Source organism: Podarcis liolepis (assembly GCF_965112155.1).
Source record: "Podarcis liolepis genome assembly, chromosome: 16".
Lineage (NCBI taxonomy): Eukaryota > Metazoa > Chordata > Lepidosauria > Squamata > Lacertidae > Podarcis > Podarcis liolepis.
Window position 1 is genome coordinate 33,814,237 of NC_139567.1, and position 17,482 is coordinate 33,831,718.

At 46.1% G+C, this 17,482-nt stretch overlaps 1 protein-coding gene across 5 annotated transcripts in view; it reads left to right on the forward strand.

The window, feature by feature from the left end:
• The window catches only part of CLIP2 (CAP-Gly domain containing linker protein 2), a 74,893-nt gene that overhangs the window by 14,189 nt on the left and 43,222 nt on the right, over positions 1-17,482 (forward strand). For 3 of the 5 annotated variants that reach the window (XR_014520033.1, XM_083479548.1, XM_083479550.1), the window contains exon 2: positions 9,197-9,437. Coding sequence is in view for 4 of the 5 variants with exons in the window: in XM_083479548.1 (XP_083335674.1) it covers positions 9,311-9,437 (127 nt within the window). In the remaining variant the exon portion in view is untranslated. Of the gene's footprint in view, positions 1-2,667; positions 2,823-9,196; positions 9,438-17,482 lie in introns of those variants that run through there. The other 2 variants (XM_083479549.1, XM_083479551.1) reach the window with 2 other exon arrangements.

The window sequence follows — 17,482 nt, forward strand, 5'->3', positions numbered from 1 at the left end:
CAGTGACAGAGCCTCTGTTTTGCATGCAGGATGGCAAGAAGTGAGCTGGCAGTAAATCACACTGTTCAAAGTTGAAGTTAACTCTTTATTAGCACGTCCAGCACAGACCTGGTGGAGTGTCAGGCGTAATGAATGCTTCAGCTCATCCCTGCTAGGTCTTGCCCCATGAATCAGTTGCTGAGACTGAAAGTCTACACCTCCCCATAGCCATCTAGGTCCCCTCCTCTCCAGGGCTTTCCCCCAAGCACTCAGAAACTGTGCCTACATGCAACCTGCCACTGCTCCGCCCTTTTCATGCCTCTTCTGGTTCTGGGAGACCGTGGGAAGGGGAGCTTGTCGCGGCAGGAGGCAGAGACACTCGTGACTCTTCGCTAGCCTGACTCATCTCTGCCTCTTGGCCTCTCTCCTCCAAACCTCCTGCTTCAGCGTCTACCTCTGATTCTGGAATCTCTCTGCCAGCTCCTGTTACCTCCTCAGCTTCCCACATACCCTCTTCCAAGTTTTCTCCCTCTGTCCCCTCATTGTCACTCCACTCCCCCCAGCAGTGGTGTGCGGTGAAATATTTCACAGGGGAACAGTTAGGGCCAGATGTGCTAACTTACAAGGGGCGTGGGGGTTGATGTCATGTGTGTAATGGTGCGACGTCCCGACGTCACACACGTGAGCTTCGCGCCTCCCTCCTGAAGCTGGGCAGAAGCTTCCTGGGCTTTGGGAAGGAGGCACCAGGGAAACATTTAGGGAGTTAGCATAGTCCCCTTAGTCCAGTGGCCACACACCGCTGCTTCCAGGCTCTGAGCCTTCTTCTTTGGGGATTCCACATTTCTCTTCATCCAGCAGGAGACACAGGAGGTCCCAGTTTCAACCCCCAGCATCCCTAGGTAGGGCTGGGAGTGTCCCCTGCCCGAAAGCCTAGACAGCAGCTGCCAGTCAGTTCAGACAGTCCTAAGCTAGGTGGACCAATGAGCTAGCTTGGGTACCCTGTGTTCCCAAACCCTGAAAGCTGCAGTTAGCGCTCATAAACTCCACTTGTCTTCATTATCCTGGCCCAGTTCCCATTGCACATTAAACCCTGAGGCAGCCTGTTCTACTGCGCAACTAGCTTGTGTCATTAGGAAGTTCCTCCTAACGTTTCGCCAAGATCTTCTTCCCCGCAATTTCCAGCTGCTGGGAGAGTCCACAGAGAACAAGTCTGCTCCTGCATGACAGTCTGTCAGATGTTTGGAGGCAGCTATCATGGCACTCCCTTTATCTTATCTTCATGGGCCTTTGCTTGTCCTGATCTTCCTTCCAGCAATGCTTTTCTGCACACAAAGCCGCAGAAGAAAAAAAGTGCAGAGTAATCCTCTGGAGAACTTGGTAATGCTGTTTTGAGCCTGTATGCACTACACATTTAAAGCAGCATCGTGCCACTTTAAACAGCCACGGCTTCCTGCAGAGAATCCTGGGAACTGTGGTTTGTTCAAGCTACAGTTCCCAGGATTCTCTGCAGGAAGCCGTGGCTGTTAGGAGGCCCCCATTCCCCTCAGAGAGCTTCAATTCCCAGAGTTCCCTGGGAAGAGGGATTGACTATTAAACTAGCTGTGTTTGGAGAACAGGAGTCTCCCATCAAGTTTCAGCAATCTTATCAAACTACGCTTCCCAGGATTTTTGCAAGAAGCCATGACCATTTAAAGTGGTACAATACTATTTTAATGTCCCAAATGTTGCTGCCTTAGTAAGCACCCTTTTCCTTCCACATTTCTGCAAGTAAAGCAAGGTAGAGACTTAAAAAAATAAATAAATGAAAGCTAAGCTTCCAAGGAGCCGTCCTGGAATATCTTGGAGGGGAGCAGGGTTCCCACATAGGACCCTCTTCATGTGACTACAGCCCTGGCTAAAAACAATTCGAGGAATCTGATTTTCAAAGTTGTTTCCTGGAAACAGTGTTATAACACTGAGGGTAAGGTTGTTTGTTGCTGCTGTTTTGCCTTCTGCAGGCTGTGTACAGGACACACTATGAAGAAGAATTATGGGTGCTGTAGTTTGTTAAAGGCTGCTAGGAATTATAGCTCTGTGAGGGGTAAGTTACAATGCCCAGAAATCTTTGAAGGTGGTGGGGGAAATATGCTTAAAGATATATAGCTTGTGCTAGAGGAAACCGTCTCTGCCCCAAGTGGCCTACAATCTGTCATTCAACATAGGGAATTCAGCTGAAGGAAATTAACTCATGTGCTGTTATTTTAAAAGTCTATATATATATAAATAAAATCAGTATTGTGGATGCAGTCTCTGGATTTCTGAACCTCTTTAAAACCAGCAGATAGCTTTGTCTCAGTAGTGTTGCCCATTTTGCAAAATGGCATTGGGACTTACTAGATTACTCTTTTCCACGTCGGTCTCTCTCCTCCCCGCAGTCAGTTAGTGTGTTTTTGCGGCACTGTTGAGAGCAATTTTTTCCCCTCCAAAGGGTTTTTAGAAAGCTAGAATTCCTCCCTGAGCAAGTCTGTGCAAAAGTGCCTTTTATTGCCCAAAGCCCTTCTGTAGCTACTTTGACATTGTCTCATGCTATCCCACTTCCTGTTTAAGAAAGAGAGAGGGGGTGTGGGGGGGAGAGAGAGAGAGAAGAGAAGAGAAGAGAGGAGAAAGGGGTGGGAGTGGAGAATCCATTCCTCTTGCAGACACATCCCAAACTAATCTGCAGTGAATCACACAGCTGGTTCCCTGCCAGAGCGCACAGAGCCAAAGGGGCAGAGGAGGAGCAACTGCCCGAGAGAGTACATTTCTTTCGGGATTCTGGAGCCATTGACTTAATGCACAAATGCACAGGAACCTCTGCACACGAGGTAAGCAGACAGAGCCTTTTCGGCTTTCCCGAATAATGGGCAGGAGCTCTGAAGGAGAACTGACCGCGTCCCTTTCGCATTCCAAAATCTCCTGCTTCTTCCAGAGGAGTTCAGACATCTCCTGGCAAGTTGTCCCGAAGTTCTGGCCTCTGTTCAGGGACAATTTGCTGCCTCAGAACCTGGCACCCTCTTGCCGGCATCCTGTTGTAAGAGTTGAAGAGTTAAGCCAATTCCCCCCCCCCTTTACGTCTCTGTCTTTGTTTCAGTCTTAGAAGCAGCTCTGTTGGGGAGGTAAGTGTGTGTGGGGGGGTCACTTTGAGTTCCGCTCATTCTGTCTTGCGTCTGTGCCATGACCCAGAGTTAACTTGATGGCATTTGTGGCTTCAAGACACGAGGGAATGGCTGCTGGCTTGGGTGACTTTAGGAGGGGGCCTGATAAATTAATGGAGAATAAATGGCTACCATTTTTTATCTTTATTATACAATATTTACTCAAATCTGACGTTCACCTTTCTTGGCCAAATCACGTTGCAAAAATTAAGGTGTGCGTTAGATTCGATGGCGCACTTACATTCACCAGCAGATACTTTTTTTGGTTTCTAGGTTCTGAAAATTGAGGTGCGCATTAGATTTGATGGTGGATTTAGGGACCGCTGACCATTAGGTCCAGTCGTGACCGACTCTGGGGTTGCGGCGCTCATCTCTCTTTACTGGCCGAGGGAGCCGGCGTACAGCTTCCGTGTCATGTGGCCAGCATGACTAAGCCGCTTCTGGTGAACCAGAGCAGCGCACGGAAACGCCGTTGATGGCGCATTAGACTCAAGTAAATATGGTACTTATGTAACCCGCATTTTCCTCCCAAGGTGCTCATGGTCCTCCTCTTCCCCGTTTTATCCTCACAACAACCCTGTGAGGTAGGTTAGGCTGAGAGATGGTGGTTGTGCTTCGTGGCTGAGTGGGGATTTCAACTCTGGTCTCCCAGGGCCTAGTAACTAGCTCTGTAACCACTAGGCAAGATTGGTATGGTATGTCCCTCCAATCCTTCTGAATTATGGGCCAGTTTGAAGAGGAACAGCCCTGGATTTATAGGGCCTGTCATTTTGGCCTGGCTGCTGCAAGGAGTCCATGCGAAACAGGTTCCACCCACACTGTACATTGAAAGCATGTGACTTTCACTTAATCATGGGAACTCTAGTTTAAGGGTAGTGCGAATTATAGCTCTTTGAGCAGGTAAACTACAGTTCCCAGGATCCTCTGGGGGAAGCTGTATGCTTTGACTGTATGGTGTGCATGTGTTTTTCGAGAGAGGTTTTAAATTGCCGCGTTGATGCTCTGATTTGATCCTCGGTTTTATTTACTGGTTGGGAATTTTTATCCTTTAATTGCTTGGTGGTTCTTTTTAATCCTTGATTCTGGTTTTTGGCTTACTGTGCTTACTGTGTGCACACATAGAGTTTTCAGTGCATTATACCCAGTGCTATTCCTTCTCAGAGTAGAGACATTGGAATAGTGGACATGACATAACTTAGAATTGCAGAATTGTAGAGTTGGAAGAGGGTCCCAAGGCTCATCTAGTCTGACCCTCTGCAGTGCAGGAATCACAGCTAAATAATCCATGACAGATAACCACCCAACCTCTGCTTAAAAACCTCCTATGAAGGACAGTCCACAACCTTCCAAGGGAGATTGTTCCACTGATGAACAGCTCTTACCGTCAGAAAGTTCTTCCTAATGTTTAATCACAATCTCATTTCTTATCATTTGAACTCCCTGGCTTGGGTCTTCCCCTCTGGAGCAGCAGAAAGCATGCTTCGTCTATCTTACATGTCACAGCCCTTCAGATATTTGAAGATGGCTGTCATATCACCTCTCAGTCTTCTCTTCTCCTCAACCGTTCCTCATAAGGCTTAGTTGCCAGACCCTTGATCATCTTGGTCACCTTCCTTTGCACACGTTCCAGCTTATCAATATCCTTAAGTTCTGGTGCCCCAAACTGGACACAGTCCTCCAGGTGTGGTCTGACCAAGGCAGAACAGAGCGGGACTATTACTTCCCTTGATCAGGACACTATACTTCTGTTGTTGCAGCCTATAGTAGCAATTATTATTATTAGACATAAAGCATATATAAAAACATAACAAAACATTCAACATTAAAAGCTTCCCTATGTAGGGCTGCCTTCGGATAACAGCCGCCACCAACACAACAATTTCATTATTTATACCCTTCCCACTCTGCGCAAGTTCCAGCACATATAAAAACATTTGTAATAAAATGACAAACATTAAAAACTTCTTAATGTAGATGTCTTCGAAAGGTTGTATAGTCACTTATCTCCTTGACGTCAGATGGGAGGGTGTTCCGCAGGGTGGGTACCACAAGTGAGAAGGCCTTTTTTTGCTGCTGCATCACACTTGTGGTCTACTAAGACCCCTAGATCGTTTTCACATGTACTACTAGTAAACCAGGTGCCCCCATCCTATATATGTGCATCTGGTTCTTCCTGGCTATTTGTCCCCACTGAAGTTCATGTTGTTAGTTTTGGCCCAGTTCGCCATTGGCTTAAGGTCATCTTGAATCCTGATTCTGTCTTCTAAGATAGTGGTTCTCAAAGAGTTGGCAGGAGAGTGTGGTGGGAAGATTCAAGGACAATCAAATCAACGTATAAACATTTCAGTATTGTAAAGTACTGTATATACCGTATTTACTTGAGTCTAGTGCACCGGGACGCGGGTGGCACTGTGGGTTAAACCACAGAGCCTAGGACATGCCGATCAGAAGGTCGGCGGTTCGAATCCCCGCGAGGGGGTGAGCTCCCATTGCTCGGTCCCTGCTCCTGCCAACCTAGCAGTTCAAAAACACGTCAAAGTGCAAGTAGATAAATAGGTACCTCTCCGGCGGGAAGGTAAACTGAATTTCTGTGCGCTGCTCTGGTTCGCCAGGAGTGGCTTAGTCATGCTGGCCACATGACCCGGAAGCTGTACGCCGGCTCCCTCGGCCAGTAAAGCGAGATGAGTGCCGCAACCCCAGAGTCGGCCACGACTGGACCTAATGGTCAGGGGTCCCTTTACCCCTTACCTTTAATGCACCATTGAATCTAAAGCGCCCCTGAATTTTCAGAACCTTGAAACCAAAAAAAGTATTTGCTGGTGAATGTAAATGTGCCATTAAATCTAATGCGCACCTAAATTTTCACAACGTAATTTGGGCAAAAAAGGTTGAGCATTAGATCCGAGTAAATACGGTATATATTTTTTAATTTGCAGAATATTGATAGATAGCTTTTCAAAATGAGAGGATGAGAATTGGCTGTTCTACAGTTGTTCACAACATACTGTTGTGAACAGCGATTTTCAACTCTGACGAATATGAAAGACCAGAAAAGAGAAAGGCTTCTTTGTGTTGATGAGGAGATGACAGTTTGTTTGTCTCAAATTAGACCTAATATAAATGAGATTACCCAGCAAAAGCAAGCTCACTCTAATTGAATTTGTATACAGTACATACTTAAGAGTCCTGTTTATAATTATATTTTGGGAATGATGCATGTTTTTATGTAGCTGCACTGGATGTCCCATGATCATATTATAAAGTAGTTGTGTTCTGTGATATAAATCACCACTAGGAGTTGGGTTTTTTTCTTTTTCCAAAGTATGTATGATCAGTAAAAAAATTCGTTGTGGCATGAACAAATTTTTATTCTGAAAGTGTGGCCCTTAGAAAGAAGTTTGAGAACCACTGTTCAATGGGATTAGCTACCCCTGCCAATAGCTTCATGGAACTTGGGCCCATTAATTTCAGTGGGTCTACTCTGAGTAAAATGTAGCTGCAGAAACCCAGCATTTGCAGATGTGACTTGTTGGATATCAAGTGTCTTATAAGTTGTGCTTTGCAAAACCCTTTTGGCCATAAGCGAGGGAAGTTCGACCTGACCAAATTAAAGTCTTGCCTTTTGTACGGTTCTTCGGGAAACGTCTCTGCAACGCTCCAGCCCAGAGATGGGGAACTCGTGGGCCTCCCAGATATTGTTGGACTACAACTCCCATCATCCCTGGCCATTGGCCTTGCTGACTGGGTCTGATGGGAGCTGGAGGACCACACAGGATCCCTATTCTTCTTTTGCCTTGTGCTTGTGCGCGAAGCTGGGGTTAACAAAGTCAATATTTTTAAAGGACCATAAAAGCAGGAATGGCAGTAGCTGAGAGACAGGAAGTAATTAAGGCATGAGTCGGGGATTTTGGCGTAAGCTGAGCTGGTGGGGGAGGCTTTTGGCAGCGTTTCACTTAGTAGCGGCTGACGTAGGGGGGTGGGGAGGTGTTTGCCAGGCCAGTTTGAGAGAATCCCAACACAGTTTGTCCTTAATGCATCTTGCTCTGAAAAGTCCTGAGCATAGCAGGACACAGGATTTGACTGCCTTTGGACAAGAAAGTCACAGAGGTGCATGGTGTTTTCTGGGAAATCTCCTTTGCGTGCTTATGTAGAAGTGGAACAGCATGGGAGTCAGTCCTACTCCTAAATTGGGTGGTAGGGTCTCAGAAGCTCTGCATCAGCTTCCTAAAGAGTACACGTTTGTGTCCTCGTGGCCAGTGAGCTTCTGGGCCTAATTCAAAGCGCTGGTTTTGACCCATCAATCTTATGCAGCTCAAGACTGCCTCTTTCCACGTGAACCAACCCCGGACCTTGCTATTGTCATCAGTTCAGAGAGCGACAACACAAGAACAGGCCTTTTCAGTAGTGGCTCACCTGGTACCATCATTATAAAGCTTTAGGCGCCAGGCCCAAACATTTCTTTTTCGCCAGACTTTTTAATCATCTGTGGCCTCCTTGAGTGGGGGGGGGGGGAGGGATGTTTTAATCCCGCCTTTTAAAAATGTGGATGCTTTTTAGATTTGCCTATGATGGTTTTAACGTGTGTGTTTTTATTTCTTGTTGCAAGTTGCTTTGGGTTGCATTGGCAAAAAGAGAGAACGACAAATAAGTAGAAGAAATAAGTACAGACTCCAAGGCTGTGCCTCAGTTTCTAGCTAGAAACTCCCCAAAACACGCTCCTCGTTCCAGTTTTATAGAGATTTTCTCCATCCTCTACTGTTCTTAAGGCATTACCTTCTATGGATTTTCCCCAAATCTCCTAACTATAGAATCCCATTGATCATCTCCTAATTAGCCAACTGAAAGGTAAAGTTAAAGGACCCCTGACCGTTAAGTCCAATCGCAGACGACTCTGGGGTTGCAGCGCTCATCTCACTTTATTGGCCGAGGGAGCCGGCGTACAGCTTCCGTGTCATGTGGCCAGCATGACTAAGCCGCTTCTGGCGAACCAGAGCAGTGCACAGAAACGCCGTTTACTTTCCCACCAGAGTGGTATCTATTTATCTACTTGCACTTTGACGTGCTTTCGAACTTCTAGGCTGGCAGGAGCAGGGACTGAGCGACCCCGTCGCAGGGATTCGAACTGCCAACCTTCTGATGGCAAGCCCTAGGCTCTGTGGTTTAGACCACAGTGCCATCGCCAAAAGCAATTGTTGTTCAGCATCTGTAACGCAACGTTGTTTTGGATGTAATGCCGAACTCTTGTTCATTGCTATGGGAACAAGCCCTCTGCTTCCTTTGCTCCTTTCAATGCACTGCTAAATTAACTTCTGGTTTAGGCAAACCATAGTCTGCCAGACTATGAAACCTGTAGACACTCGTTTGCACAAACCTCAGTTGGACGTCGTAGGAAATCTTTGTTTATTGTGATGGCAGTGAGCCTCTGTAAAGCCTTGCGCTCATGCTCCTCCTCTGGAGCAACTGCTTGGAGTCATTTGGAAGCTCTGGCTTCCTTTTTTGAATAACCACAGCTTGTTGGGTGGTTTTGACACCCAACCAAGTGTGGAGAACTGTGGGTTGTTTGGAACAAGCCACTTTCAAACCATGGTTTGAGAAGCTGGCTTGCTTCATGTATTCTCCAACCTGATGCCTTCTAGTCAGTGCTTTTTTTCTGGGGGGGACGCAGGGGTACGCATACCCTTAAACATTTTGTGAATCTAACAGGAGAAGAAACTAATTTTTTTTTTTTTAGTTTCTTCTCTGGTATGGTGAATTGTCCGTTCCATTGCTACTCCCGATGGCGGCCTCATTCCCTGTCACAGTGTTCCTGTCAATGGTGATACTGAGTCAAAATGAGAGTACCCCAAACATATTTTTTTTAGGAAAAAAAGCACTGCTTCTAGTTGATTTTGATACCCATCAGTGCCAACCACAACATGGCCAGTGGTCAGGGAAGGTGGGAGCTGGAGCTATTGGACGCACACTTTTATTCCACTTACAATTTTTCCTGTAGCTGGTCTTTTCTTTCTCCTTCCCCTGAATTTTTCTCTTTGGCTCCCCTCCAGGTCTCCAAAGATAGATGAAGGGGCCCGTTGCCTAGATGCCTGACATCGTGACACCAAGTCCTCAGCCGGCAGTTCGACCGAATCCCTTGGCTTGAGCCACGGACCTGGGCCAGCATGCTGAAACCAAGTGGACTTAAAATTCCCGGGAGGGCTGGGAAGCACTCCAGCCCCGTGGGACGCCCTGGCGGGACAGCAGCCGCCGCCACCACCTCCACCACTGCCTCCACCACCACAAAAGAAGGTAAGAAACAGCGTCTGGCCACAGCAGAGAGTTGAACGGGGGATTTGTGGTGGCCATGTTGGTTTTCCACAGACAGGGAAATGCCTAAGAGGCATTAGATCAGCAATGGCCAAACTTGGCCCTCCAACTGTTTTGAGACTACAGTTCCCATCATCCCTGACCACTGGTCCTGTTAGCCAGGGATGATGGGAGTTGTAGTCCCAAAACAGCCGTAGGGCCAAGTTTGGCCATCACTGCATTAGGTGGTCCATGAGGAAGGGACCTTTATAAGGTGTCTTCGTTGTGTCCTCTCCTTTTTTGATACTTCTTTAACTGAAAACACAATTTGTTTAATAACAGAGTGTGTTTTTTTTAAAAAAAAGCATAAAGGGAAAACAGTGCAAAAATAGAAATTAAACATGCACACAGAGAAGGAACAAAACTTGGAAGCTGCATTCACAAGCCCTAGGATGAATAAAAATAATAATACCATTGTAACTTGGATCCCAAACGCCTTACGAGTCGAACGTTTTGGCTCCTGAACACCACAAACCCGTAAGTGAGTGTTCTGGTTTACAAACGTTCTTTGGAACCCGAATGTCTGATGCGACTTCCATAGCTTCTGATTGGTTGCAGGAGCTTACTGCAGCCAATCACAAGCCGCACCTTGGTTTCTAAATGTTCTGGAAGTTGAACAGACTTCCGGAATGGATTCCGTTCAACTTCTGAGGTACCACTGTAATTTCAGATATTGGAGAGTTGTAACATTTTGTGTGTGTATGTGTGTGTGTGTGTGACGTGAAAAGAGGGGGGAAAGAAAAAAAGGGGGAGAAATAATACCCATATACAGTACCAAAAAAAGAACCTTTGTAACATAACCTTTAAAGTAATTGTGTCATCTATAAATATCAGGATGTTCTCCTCAAGGTCATTTGATATTCTCACTTGGCGCTGAAAAGTTACTAAGAATTCCAAAAGTAGTGTACAAAATTTCACAGGAGGCATCTGAACATTGTTACCATCATTGATATTTATACTATAAATTGGTTTATTTTTAAGACACAGCGGATTTCTAACAAGAGATGTTGGGTCAGTGAGTGGGGGAACTTTATAAAGCATAATCACCCTTTCCTCTCTCTCTCTCTCTTTCTCTCTCTCTTTGGTCTATCACCCTTTTCTCAGCCTTTTTGATCCATTGTGGTAACCTGCCCAGCCACCTCTGTTTAGCCTGGAAATAGCCAGTCACCCAGCGGCTGTTAAGTAGGAATTTTGGGGAGCCATTTCTCCAGTTAGTCAATGCAATTTTAATCTGCGCTTAGGTTACTAAACTGCAATTCTTCCTCTCTTCCACAGCTCAGTCATAGTTAAACCCAGTGGGATTTACACCCAAGATTTTCAACCTTAAGAACAGGCCACAAAAATTTGTTTGTTTTTTAATGTAGTAATGTGAGCAGGAATGAGGGATGAGGAGGAAATTGGATTCAGTTATCCTTTAATCTGCACCTTTTGAAACAATCATGCAGCCATCCCAAGGAATGTGCACATCTCTGAATTTTGAAGTGCACTTCTTCAGCCAAGTACTGGGTACACAAAAAACCGCACACGCTAGGATAGTGATAACAGTATGTGCAGAAATGCAATATACAGTGGTGCCTCGCAAGACGAAAAGAATCCGTTCTGTGATTCTCTTCGTCTAGCGGTTTTTTCGTCTTGCGAAGCAAGCCCATTGACGGATTAGCGGATTAGCGCTATTAGCGGCTTTTAGCAGCTTATCAGCTTATCGGATCAGCTGATAAGCGGCATAGCGGCTTAGAAAAAAGGGGGGGGAGGAAAAAAACCCCGCAGGAACTGGCAAGACATTGTCGTCTTGCGAAGCAAGCCCATAGGAGATTCGTTTTGCGAAGCACCTCCAAAACGGAAAACTCTTTCGTCTAGCGAGTTTTCCGTCTTGCGAGGCATTCGTCTTGCGGGGCACCACTGTATTAGGGAAATTCGCTTTACAAAAACGTGGAGAAACTTGTTCTGAAAATGCTGATGAATTTTCATGAGGATCTTTGAATAAAGAAGTTTGTGAACGGACTGTGGAAATGTGGAGGAACTGAACTTAAGACTGGAGAAATGGAACCGAAATGGACATATATATCTGTCCCCAGCAGGAACTTAACATACTTTGAAGCACTGTTAATATCTAGGCTCCATCTTGGAAGATTGTTGGGCAATTTGTTTCCTGTAAAATGATCCTTTTTGTAATAACAAACTAACTAACTACCACACACAACCATACTTCCAACGTACTGAATCACAAACTTGTCCCTGAATTTAGTTTCAATCCTTAATTCTTGCAGTGGAGAGGCTTTCTTTTTAAAACCTCTCTTCTTTCTCTCTCGCCCCTCCACCCCTCTCCGCCCCCTTTAAAATAGCAGTGGACACTCCGTACAATGAAAACTGTTGATCCCCAGGGCGTGAAATGAATCGTGCACAATTGGCTCTTTATTGCTTTTAACGTACAGTGCTTCTTTACAGTTTCTGGTCAAATTTTTGAAAAAAAAATTGCAGCTTTTTATTGGCTGCCCAGGCTTGGCGTAAATGGATGCTTGCCAGCTGCTGAATCCACTCCTGTCTGTTGTGTGCCCTCGAAGCATCAGCAAACTCAACTGTATTTGCAAATCTGTTCCCCCATCTTTTTGTGTTTTGTTTTTTTTGAAAAAGCTCACTGTGCAATAATAACTGATACCAGCGTATCTTCTAGAAGCAACGATAGCGGAATCAGTTTGTTTGATTAGCTAGCTTTTTATCTTTAGAAAAAGTGTGTTTTTTATGAGTTGCTTTTAATTGCTATTTTTTTTGGGGGGGGGGGTGCAATCCCCTTCATCGCTGAAGCTTTTCGGCAGCAAATTGGGTTGGGCTACTCATTTAGATTGTGGCGGGGATTCCTAAGGTTGGGACGCCCTTTTAAAAAAAATTGGAACATTTGGAAAGAGAGTCTATGAAGTTACCAACATTTGGAGAGGGGTTTTTAGTTTAGGGGACGGATAGATGAGAAGTCTGGGCCTGAGAGGGATGCTTGTTATATATCAATGCAAGAAGAGCTCGCTGGATCACATAATAGAATCACAGAATTGTACAGTTGGAAGGGACCCCGAGGGTCATCTACTCCAACCCCCTGCAATGTAGGACTCGAACCCATGACGTTGAGATTGAAAATCTAATCCTCACCAACTGAGCCATCTCACTTGCTTGTGAGTTTTGTTTTGGGCACCACAGAGCCGATAACTCTTTAAATACTAACATCCCGCACATTTATGGCTGGGTTTTGTACAGGCCCAACTCCAGCTCCTGAGTGCAGAGTGTGAGGCCCGGGCGGGTGGCCGCTAAGACAGCTCACCCCACGTGACCTTCAGGAGCGAAGATAATTTTGTGCACTTAGCCTGAAGATAATTTTGTGCCTAAACAATGAGGCACTAAGCCTGGAGGCTGGTCCCACAAACGAGCGCTAATGGACGGGGCCGCTTCTCAAGGCATCACAAAGCCATATATTTTATTCCTCAGGGTGAGCAGCTGATGGTTATTCTCCTCCTTTCATCTCCACCTCCATCTTTGTACTGGCTGCTTGTTTCTTTTGAAGCACCCTCTGATTATCCTACTCGTAAGGCTTCCCTGCAGCGGGACAGTGCTTTATAGAGTACAAGGGGAGAGGTCTCTGCCCCCAGGAGCTTACAGTCTAAATTCTGGGGAAAGGTGAAAGGAAGACGAGGAGGAGACACAGAAGTGGGGGGTTCCACCAGAAAGGGATAAAAACAATTGTTTGTCAGATTTCCTCCATTTAAATTGCTACTTTGGAAGAGGATGATTTCAGAGGCCGCCCAATCTCTTAGTACTCCCCACAATGCAGGGATATGCAGTTGTCCCCATATGAGGATCGAACCTGCAACCTTGGCATTATCAGCACCACGCTTTAACCAACTGAGCTATCCAGGCTGACCCCATGCGGAAGGCCACAGTTTCAGTCCCCAGCATCTCTCCAGGTAAGGCTGGGAGAGGCGAAATCCCTGGAGACCTGCCATTCAGTGTGGACAGCGCTAAACTGGATGAACCCAAGAGTCTGAGTTAATCTAAAGCATTCTCTGGGGTCTGAAGGAGAGGCCTCTCCTGTTCCCTGTGGACGAATTTACCTGCAGGCACCTTGGCTTGAACCCGGGGGCTATCGGCATGAAAACTAAATTATGGTCCCTGACTGGGGAGATGTTCATAGGCTTTGCATGGGCACCTGCGGGAATTTTTCCGGGGTGGATGGGGAGCAAGTACTCCAAATCAGCCAATATACAAGTTTCTTGCAAAGTGAATGGGTGAATGGTTCTTCTGCAAGTGTGTCTGTTTTGTAGTCTTTAAAATGTATTGGTTATTTGCATGTGTTTAACAGATTTTGCTGCTTTTGTTCTGCAACGCCTTGATTGTGTAGAAGAGGGTGAATGAATTCATGGCGGCGATAATACTTCCTGCACATTTTGCTCCGTATCTCAGCTTTTTCTTCTTCTTCTTCTTCATCATCATCATCATCATCATCATTATTATTAGTACTCCGCTCATCTGACTGGGTTGCCCCAGCCACTCTGGGCAGCTTCCAACAGCTATAAAAACACAATAAAACATTAAACATTAAAAAGTCAACATATGAAAACAGTGGATGATAAAGATTGGGTGACACCCACTTTTGGTAGAAGTGTACTTTTTATTTAAATTGAAAGAAGGGGATCTTTAGACTATTTGCCCTTGCCCACCCCCTTGCCAAGTACCCCTTTGGGCTCTTCACACATGCCCCCTCCCCAAACGTGGGTTTTGGAGAAAGTCTGATATTTGTGGTGTTTAGAATCCAGGCTTCGTCCCCCCCCCCTCCATCTCTACCAGATAACCATGGAAACTGGGCTGCTACGTGTCCCATTCTGCACCGCCTGACAGCTGGCCGTCTTGGCACAGACCCGTCACACAGGCATAACAGGATTAAACGCGAGATTCGGACGCCGATGGGAAATGTTGGTGGGGTGGGGAGGGGAGTTAAACTGCCCTGTTCTTGTCACACCTCCTCCCCCAAATGGTTAAGGATTTTTCCGCTGCCACTTTTGCCTGCAGGCCAGATTCTTTTGGCCACAGGCCTCCCAGTTGCATACCTGTAAATTTGAAGGTCACCTGTGCTTTAAAACCTAATGCTCATAAGTGCAGAAACCTCGTGAAGGATGTCTGGCCCCAGCTGAAGCAAAGCACCTTTCTTTCTTTCTTTCCCATTTTGATCCCCAGGCACTGCTGCTGGCGTGTTGGCCGCCTTGGGAGTTGGAAGGGGGGGATCTGTCAGGCCCGTTTAAACTCCTTTACAGAGCTGTAGGAAATGGGGAGCGGCAGAGCATGAGCTAGAATAATTGGATCAGAGAGTTGGAAGGGCCCTCCGGGGGTCATGTAGTCTGACCCGCTGCTCAGTGCAGGATGCGGCAACAGCATCCCCAACAGATGGCTGCCCAGCCTCTGCTTAAATAGCCGGGTCGAAGGAGAGCCCATCACCTCCTGAGGCAGCTGAACAGCTCTTACTGATAGGAATTGTTCCCCCTAATCTTCTTCCCTGCTGTTTACACCTGTTGGGTGCAGCAACAACAGGGAACAAATCTTCTCCGGTGTCTGGTGTCGCAACTCTTCAGACATTTGAATTGAAGAATTGGTACCCATGTTTGCTTCCCATCCCTTCTCTCCCCTCCCCCCCCTTTGAGAAAAATATATTTCTCATTATTCACAAGATTCCAAATACACACCTTGCAAACGCATTTTCGAATACAATTGCATATTTGAATTCCATCCCCCCCTTTTAGGGTTCCTTTTCTACTTTAGATTTTTAACACTGCACATTCCACTTTACTCCATTTTTTTATTTTATCTTAGTACAGTGGTACCTCGGGTTAAATACTTAATTTATAATAATAATAATAATAATAATAATAATAATTTTTTATTTATACCCCGCCCTCCCCAGCCAAGGCTGGGCTCAGAGCGGCTTACAAGCAATAATAAAAACAAGATGAATGATTACAACTTAAAAACAAAAATAAAATACAACATTAAAATAATGGAACATTAAAATATTAAAATGTAGCCTCATTGCAGGAGAAGGAAAAGAAAAAAGAAAAGGGGGGGAGGGAATCAAATTGGCTCCAAGCCAAAGGCCAGGTGGAACAACTCTGTCTTACAGGCCCTGCGGAAAGAAATCAGATCCTGCAGGGCCCTGGTCTCATGAGACAGAGCGTTCCACCAAGTTGGGGCCAGCGCTGAAAAGGCCCTGGCTCTGGTTGAAGCCAATCTAACTTCCTTAGGGCCTGGGACCACTAGGGTGTTGTTATTTATGGACCTTGAGGCTCTCCGTGGGGCATACCAGGCGAGGCGGTCCCGTAGGTACGAGGGTCCTAGGCCGTGAAGGGCTTTAAAGGTCAAAAGCAGCACCTTAAATCTGACCCTGTACTCCACCGGGAGCCAGTGCAGCTTGAAAAGCACTGGATGAATATGTTCCCATGGCAGAGACCCCGTGAGGACCCTCACTGCAGCATTCTGTACCCGCTGGAGTTTCTGGGACAGCTTCAAGGGCAGCCCCGCGTAGAGCGAATTACAGTAGTCAAGCCTGGAGGTGACCGTCGCATGGATCACTGTGGCCAGGTCGGGGCGGGAAAGGTAAGGGACCAACTGCTTGATGCGGCGAAGGTGGAAAAATGTCGCCTTGGCTGTTGCTGTAACTTGCACCTCCATGGAAAGGGAGGCGTCAAGGATTACACCCAAACTCTTAACGGAAGTCAATGGCACTAATTGGGCCCCCGCAAGAGAAGGGAGTTGGTCCCTCATCCCCATGCCATCCCGACCTAGCCATAGGACCTCTGTCTTCGAAGGATTTAGTTTCAATCGGCTCCCACGAAACCATCCAGCCACAGCTTCCAAGCATCTGGTCAGTGTGTAAGGGGCCGAGTCGGTGTGGCCATCCATCAGCAGATAGAGCTGAGTGTCATCAGCATATTGATGACAGCCCAGCCCAAAGCTCTGGATAATCTGGGCAAGGGGGCGCATAAAGATGTTAAAAAGCATCGGGGAGAGAATTGCGCCCTGCGGCACTCCACACACCAAGGAGTGGCGTGACGACATTTCCCTCCCTAGTGCCACCCTCTGTCCCCGACCAGAGATAAAAGAGCACAACCAGTTACGGGCTATGCCCTGTATCCCCACGTCTGCGAGGCGATGGTCCAGAAGATCATGATCGACCATGTCAAAGGCTGCTGACAAATCTAAAAGGATCAGCAGTCCTGACCCGCCTCGATCCAGTTGTCTACAGATATCATCTATTTGTACTTAACCTGAATCTGTTCTTAACCCGAAGCACCACTTTAGCTAATGGGGCCTCCTGCTGCCACCATGCCGTCGGAGCACAATTTCTGTTCTCATCCTGAAGCAAAGTTCTTAACCCGAGGTACTATTTCTGGGTTAGCGGAGTCTGTAACCTGAAGCGTATGTAACCCGAGGTACCACTGTAATATTTTTAACTGCTTGATTTAAGTTAATCCTACGAATGAACTTATTTGCATGCCAGAACTTTTCAGATATTCTACAAATTTTTCCCATTCTGTAATAAATTTCTTTTTCTCTTGGTTTCTTATTACACCCGTCTGTTTTGTTATTTCAGCAGAATCCATCAATTTAATCTGCCACTCTTCCTTTCTTGGCATAGCATCTTCTTCCCACCTTCCCATTCTGGCTGCAGTTGTGGCATACAATAGCAAATTTTAAAGGTCCTTCAGAATTTCTATATTCACAATCCCTAAAGGTTATCTTAAAGCATTTTCTTCAATTCATTATAAATCATTTTTCTTCTTTTACATACCACCACATATGATAGAAAGTGCCTTCCTTTTTGCAGCTCTTCCAATTCATCAAAGCAAGTTTTTTTGCTTCTAATATGGCACGGTACATAAATTATTATTGGGACCTCCGCTTCTTCCGCGATGGTGTGAAACAATTAAACAAATGCCCCCTCTTGATTGTCTCTTCTC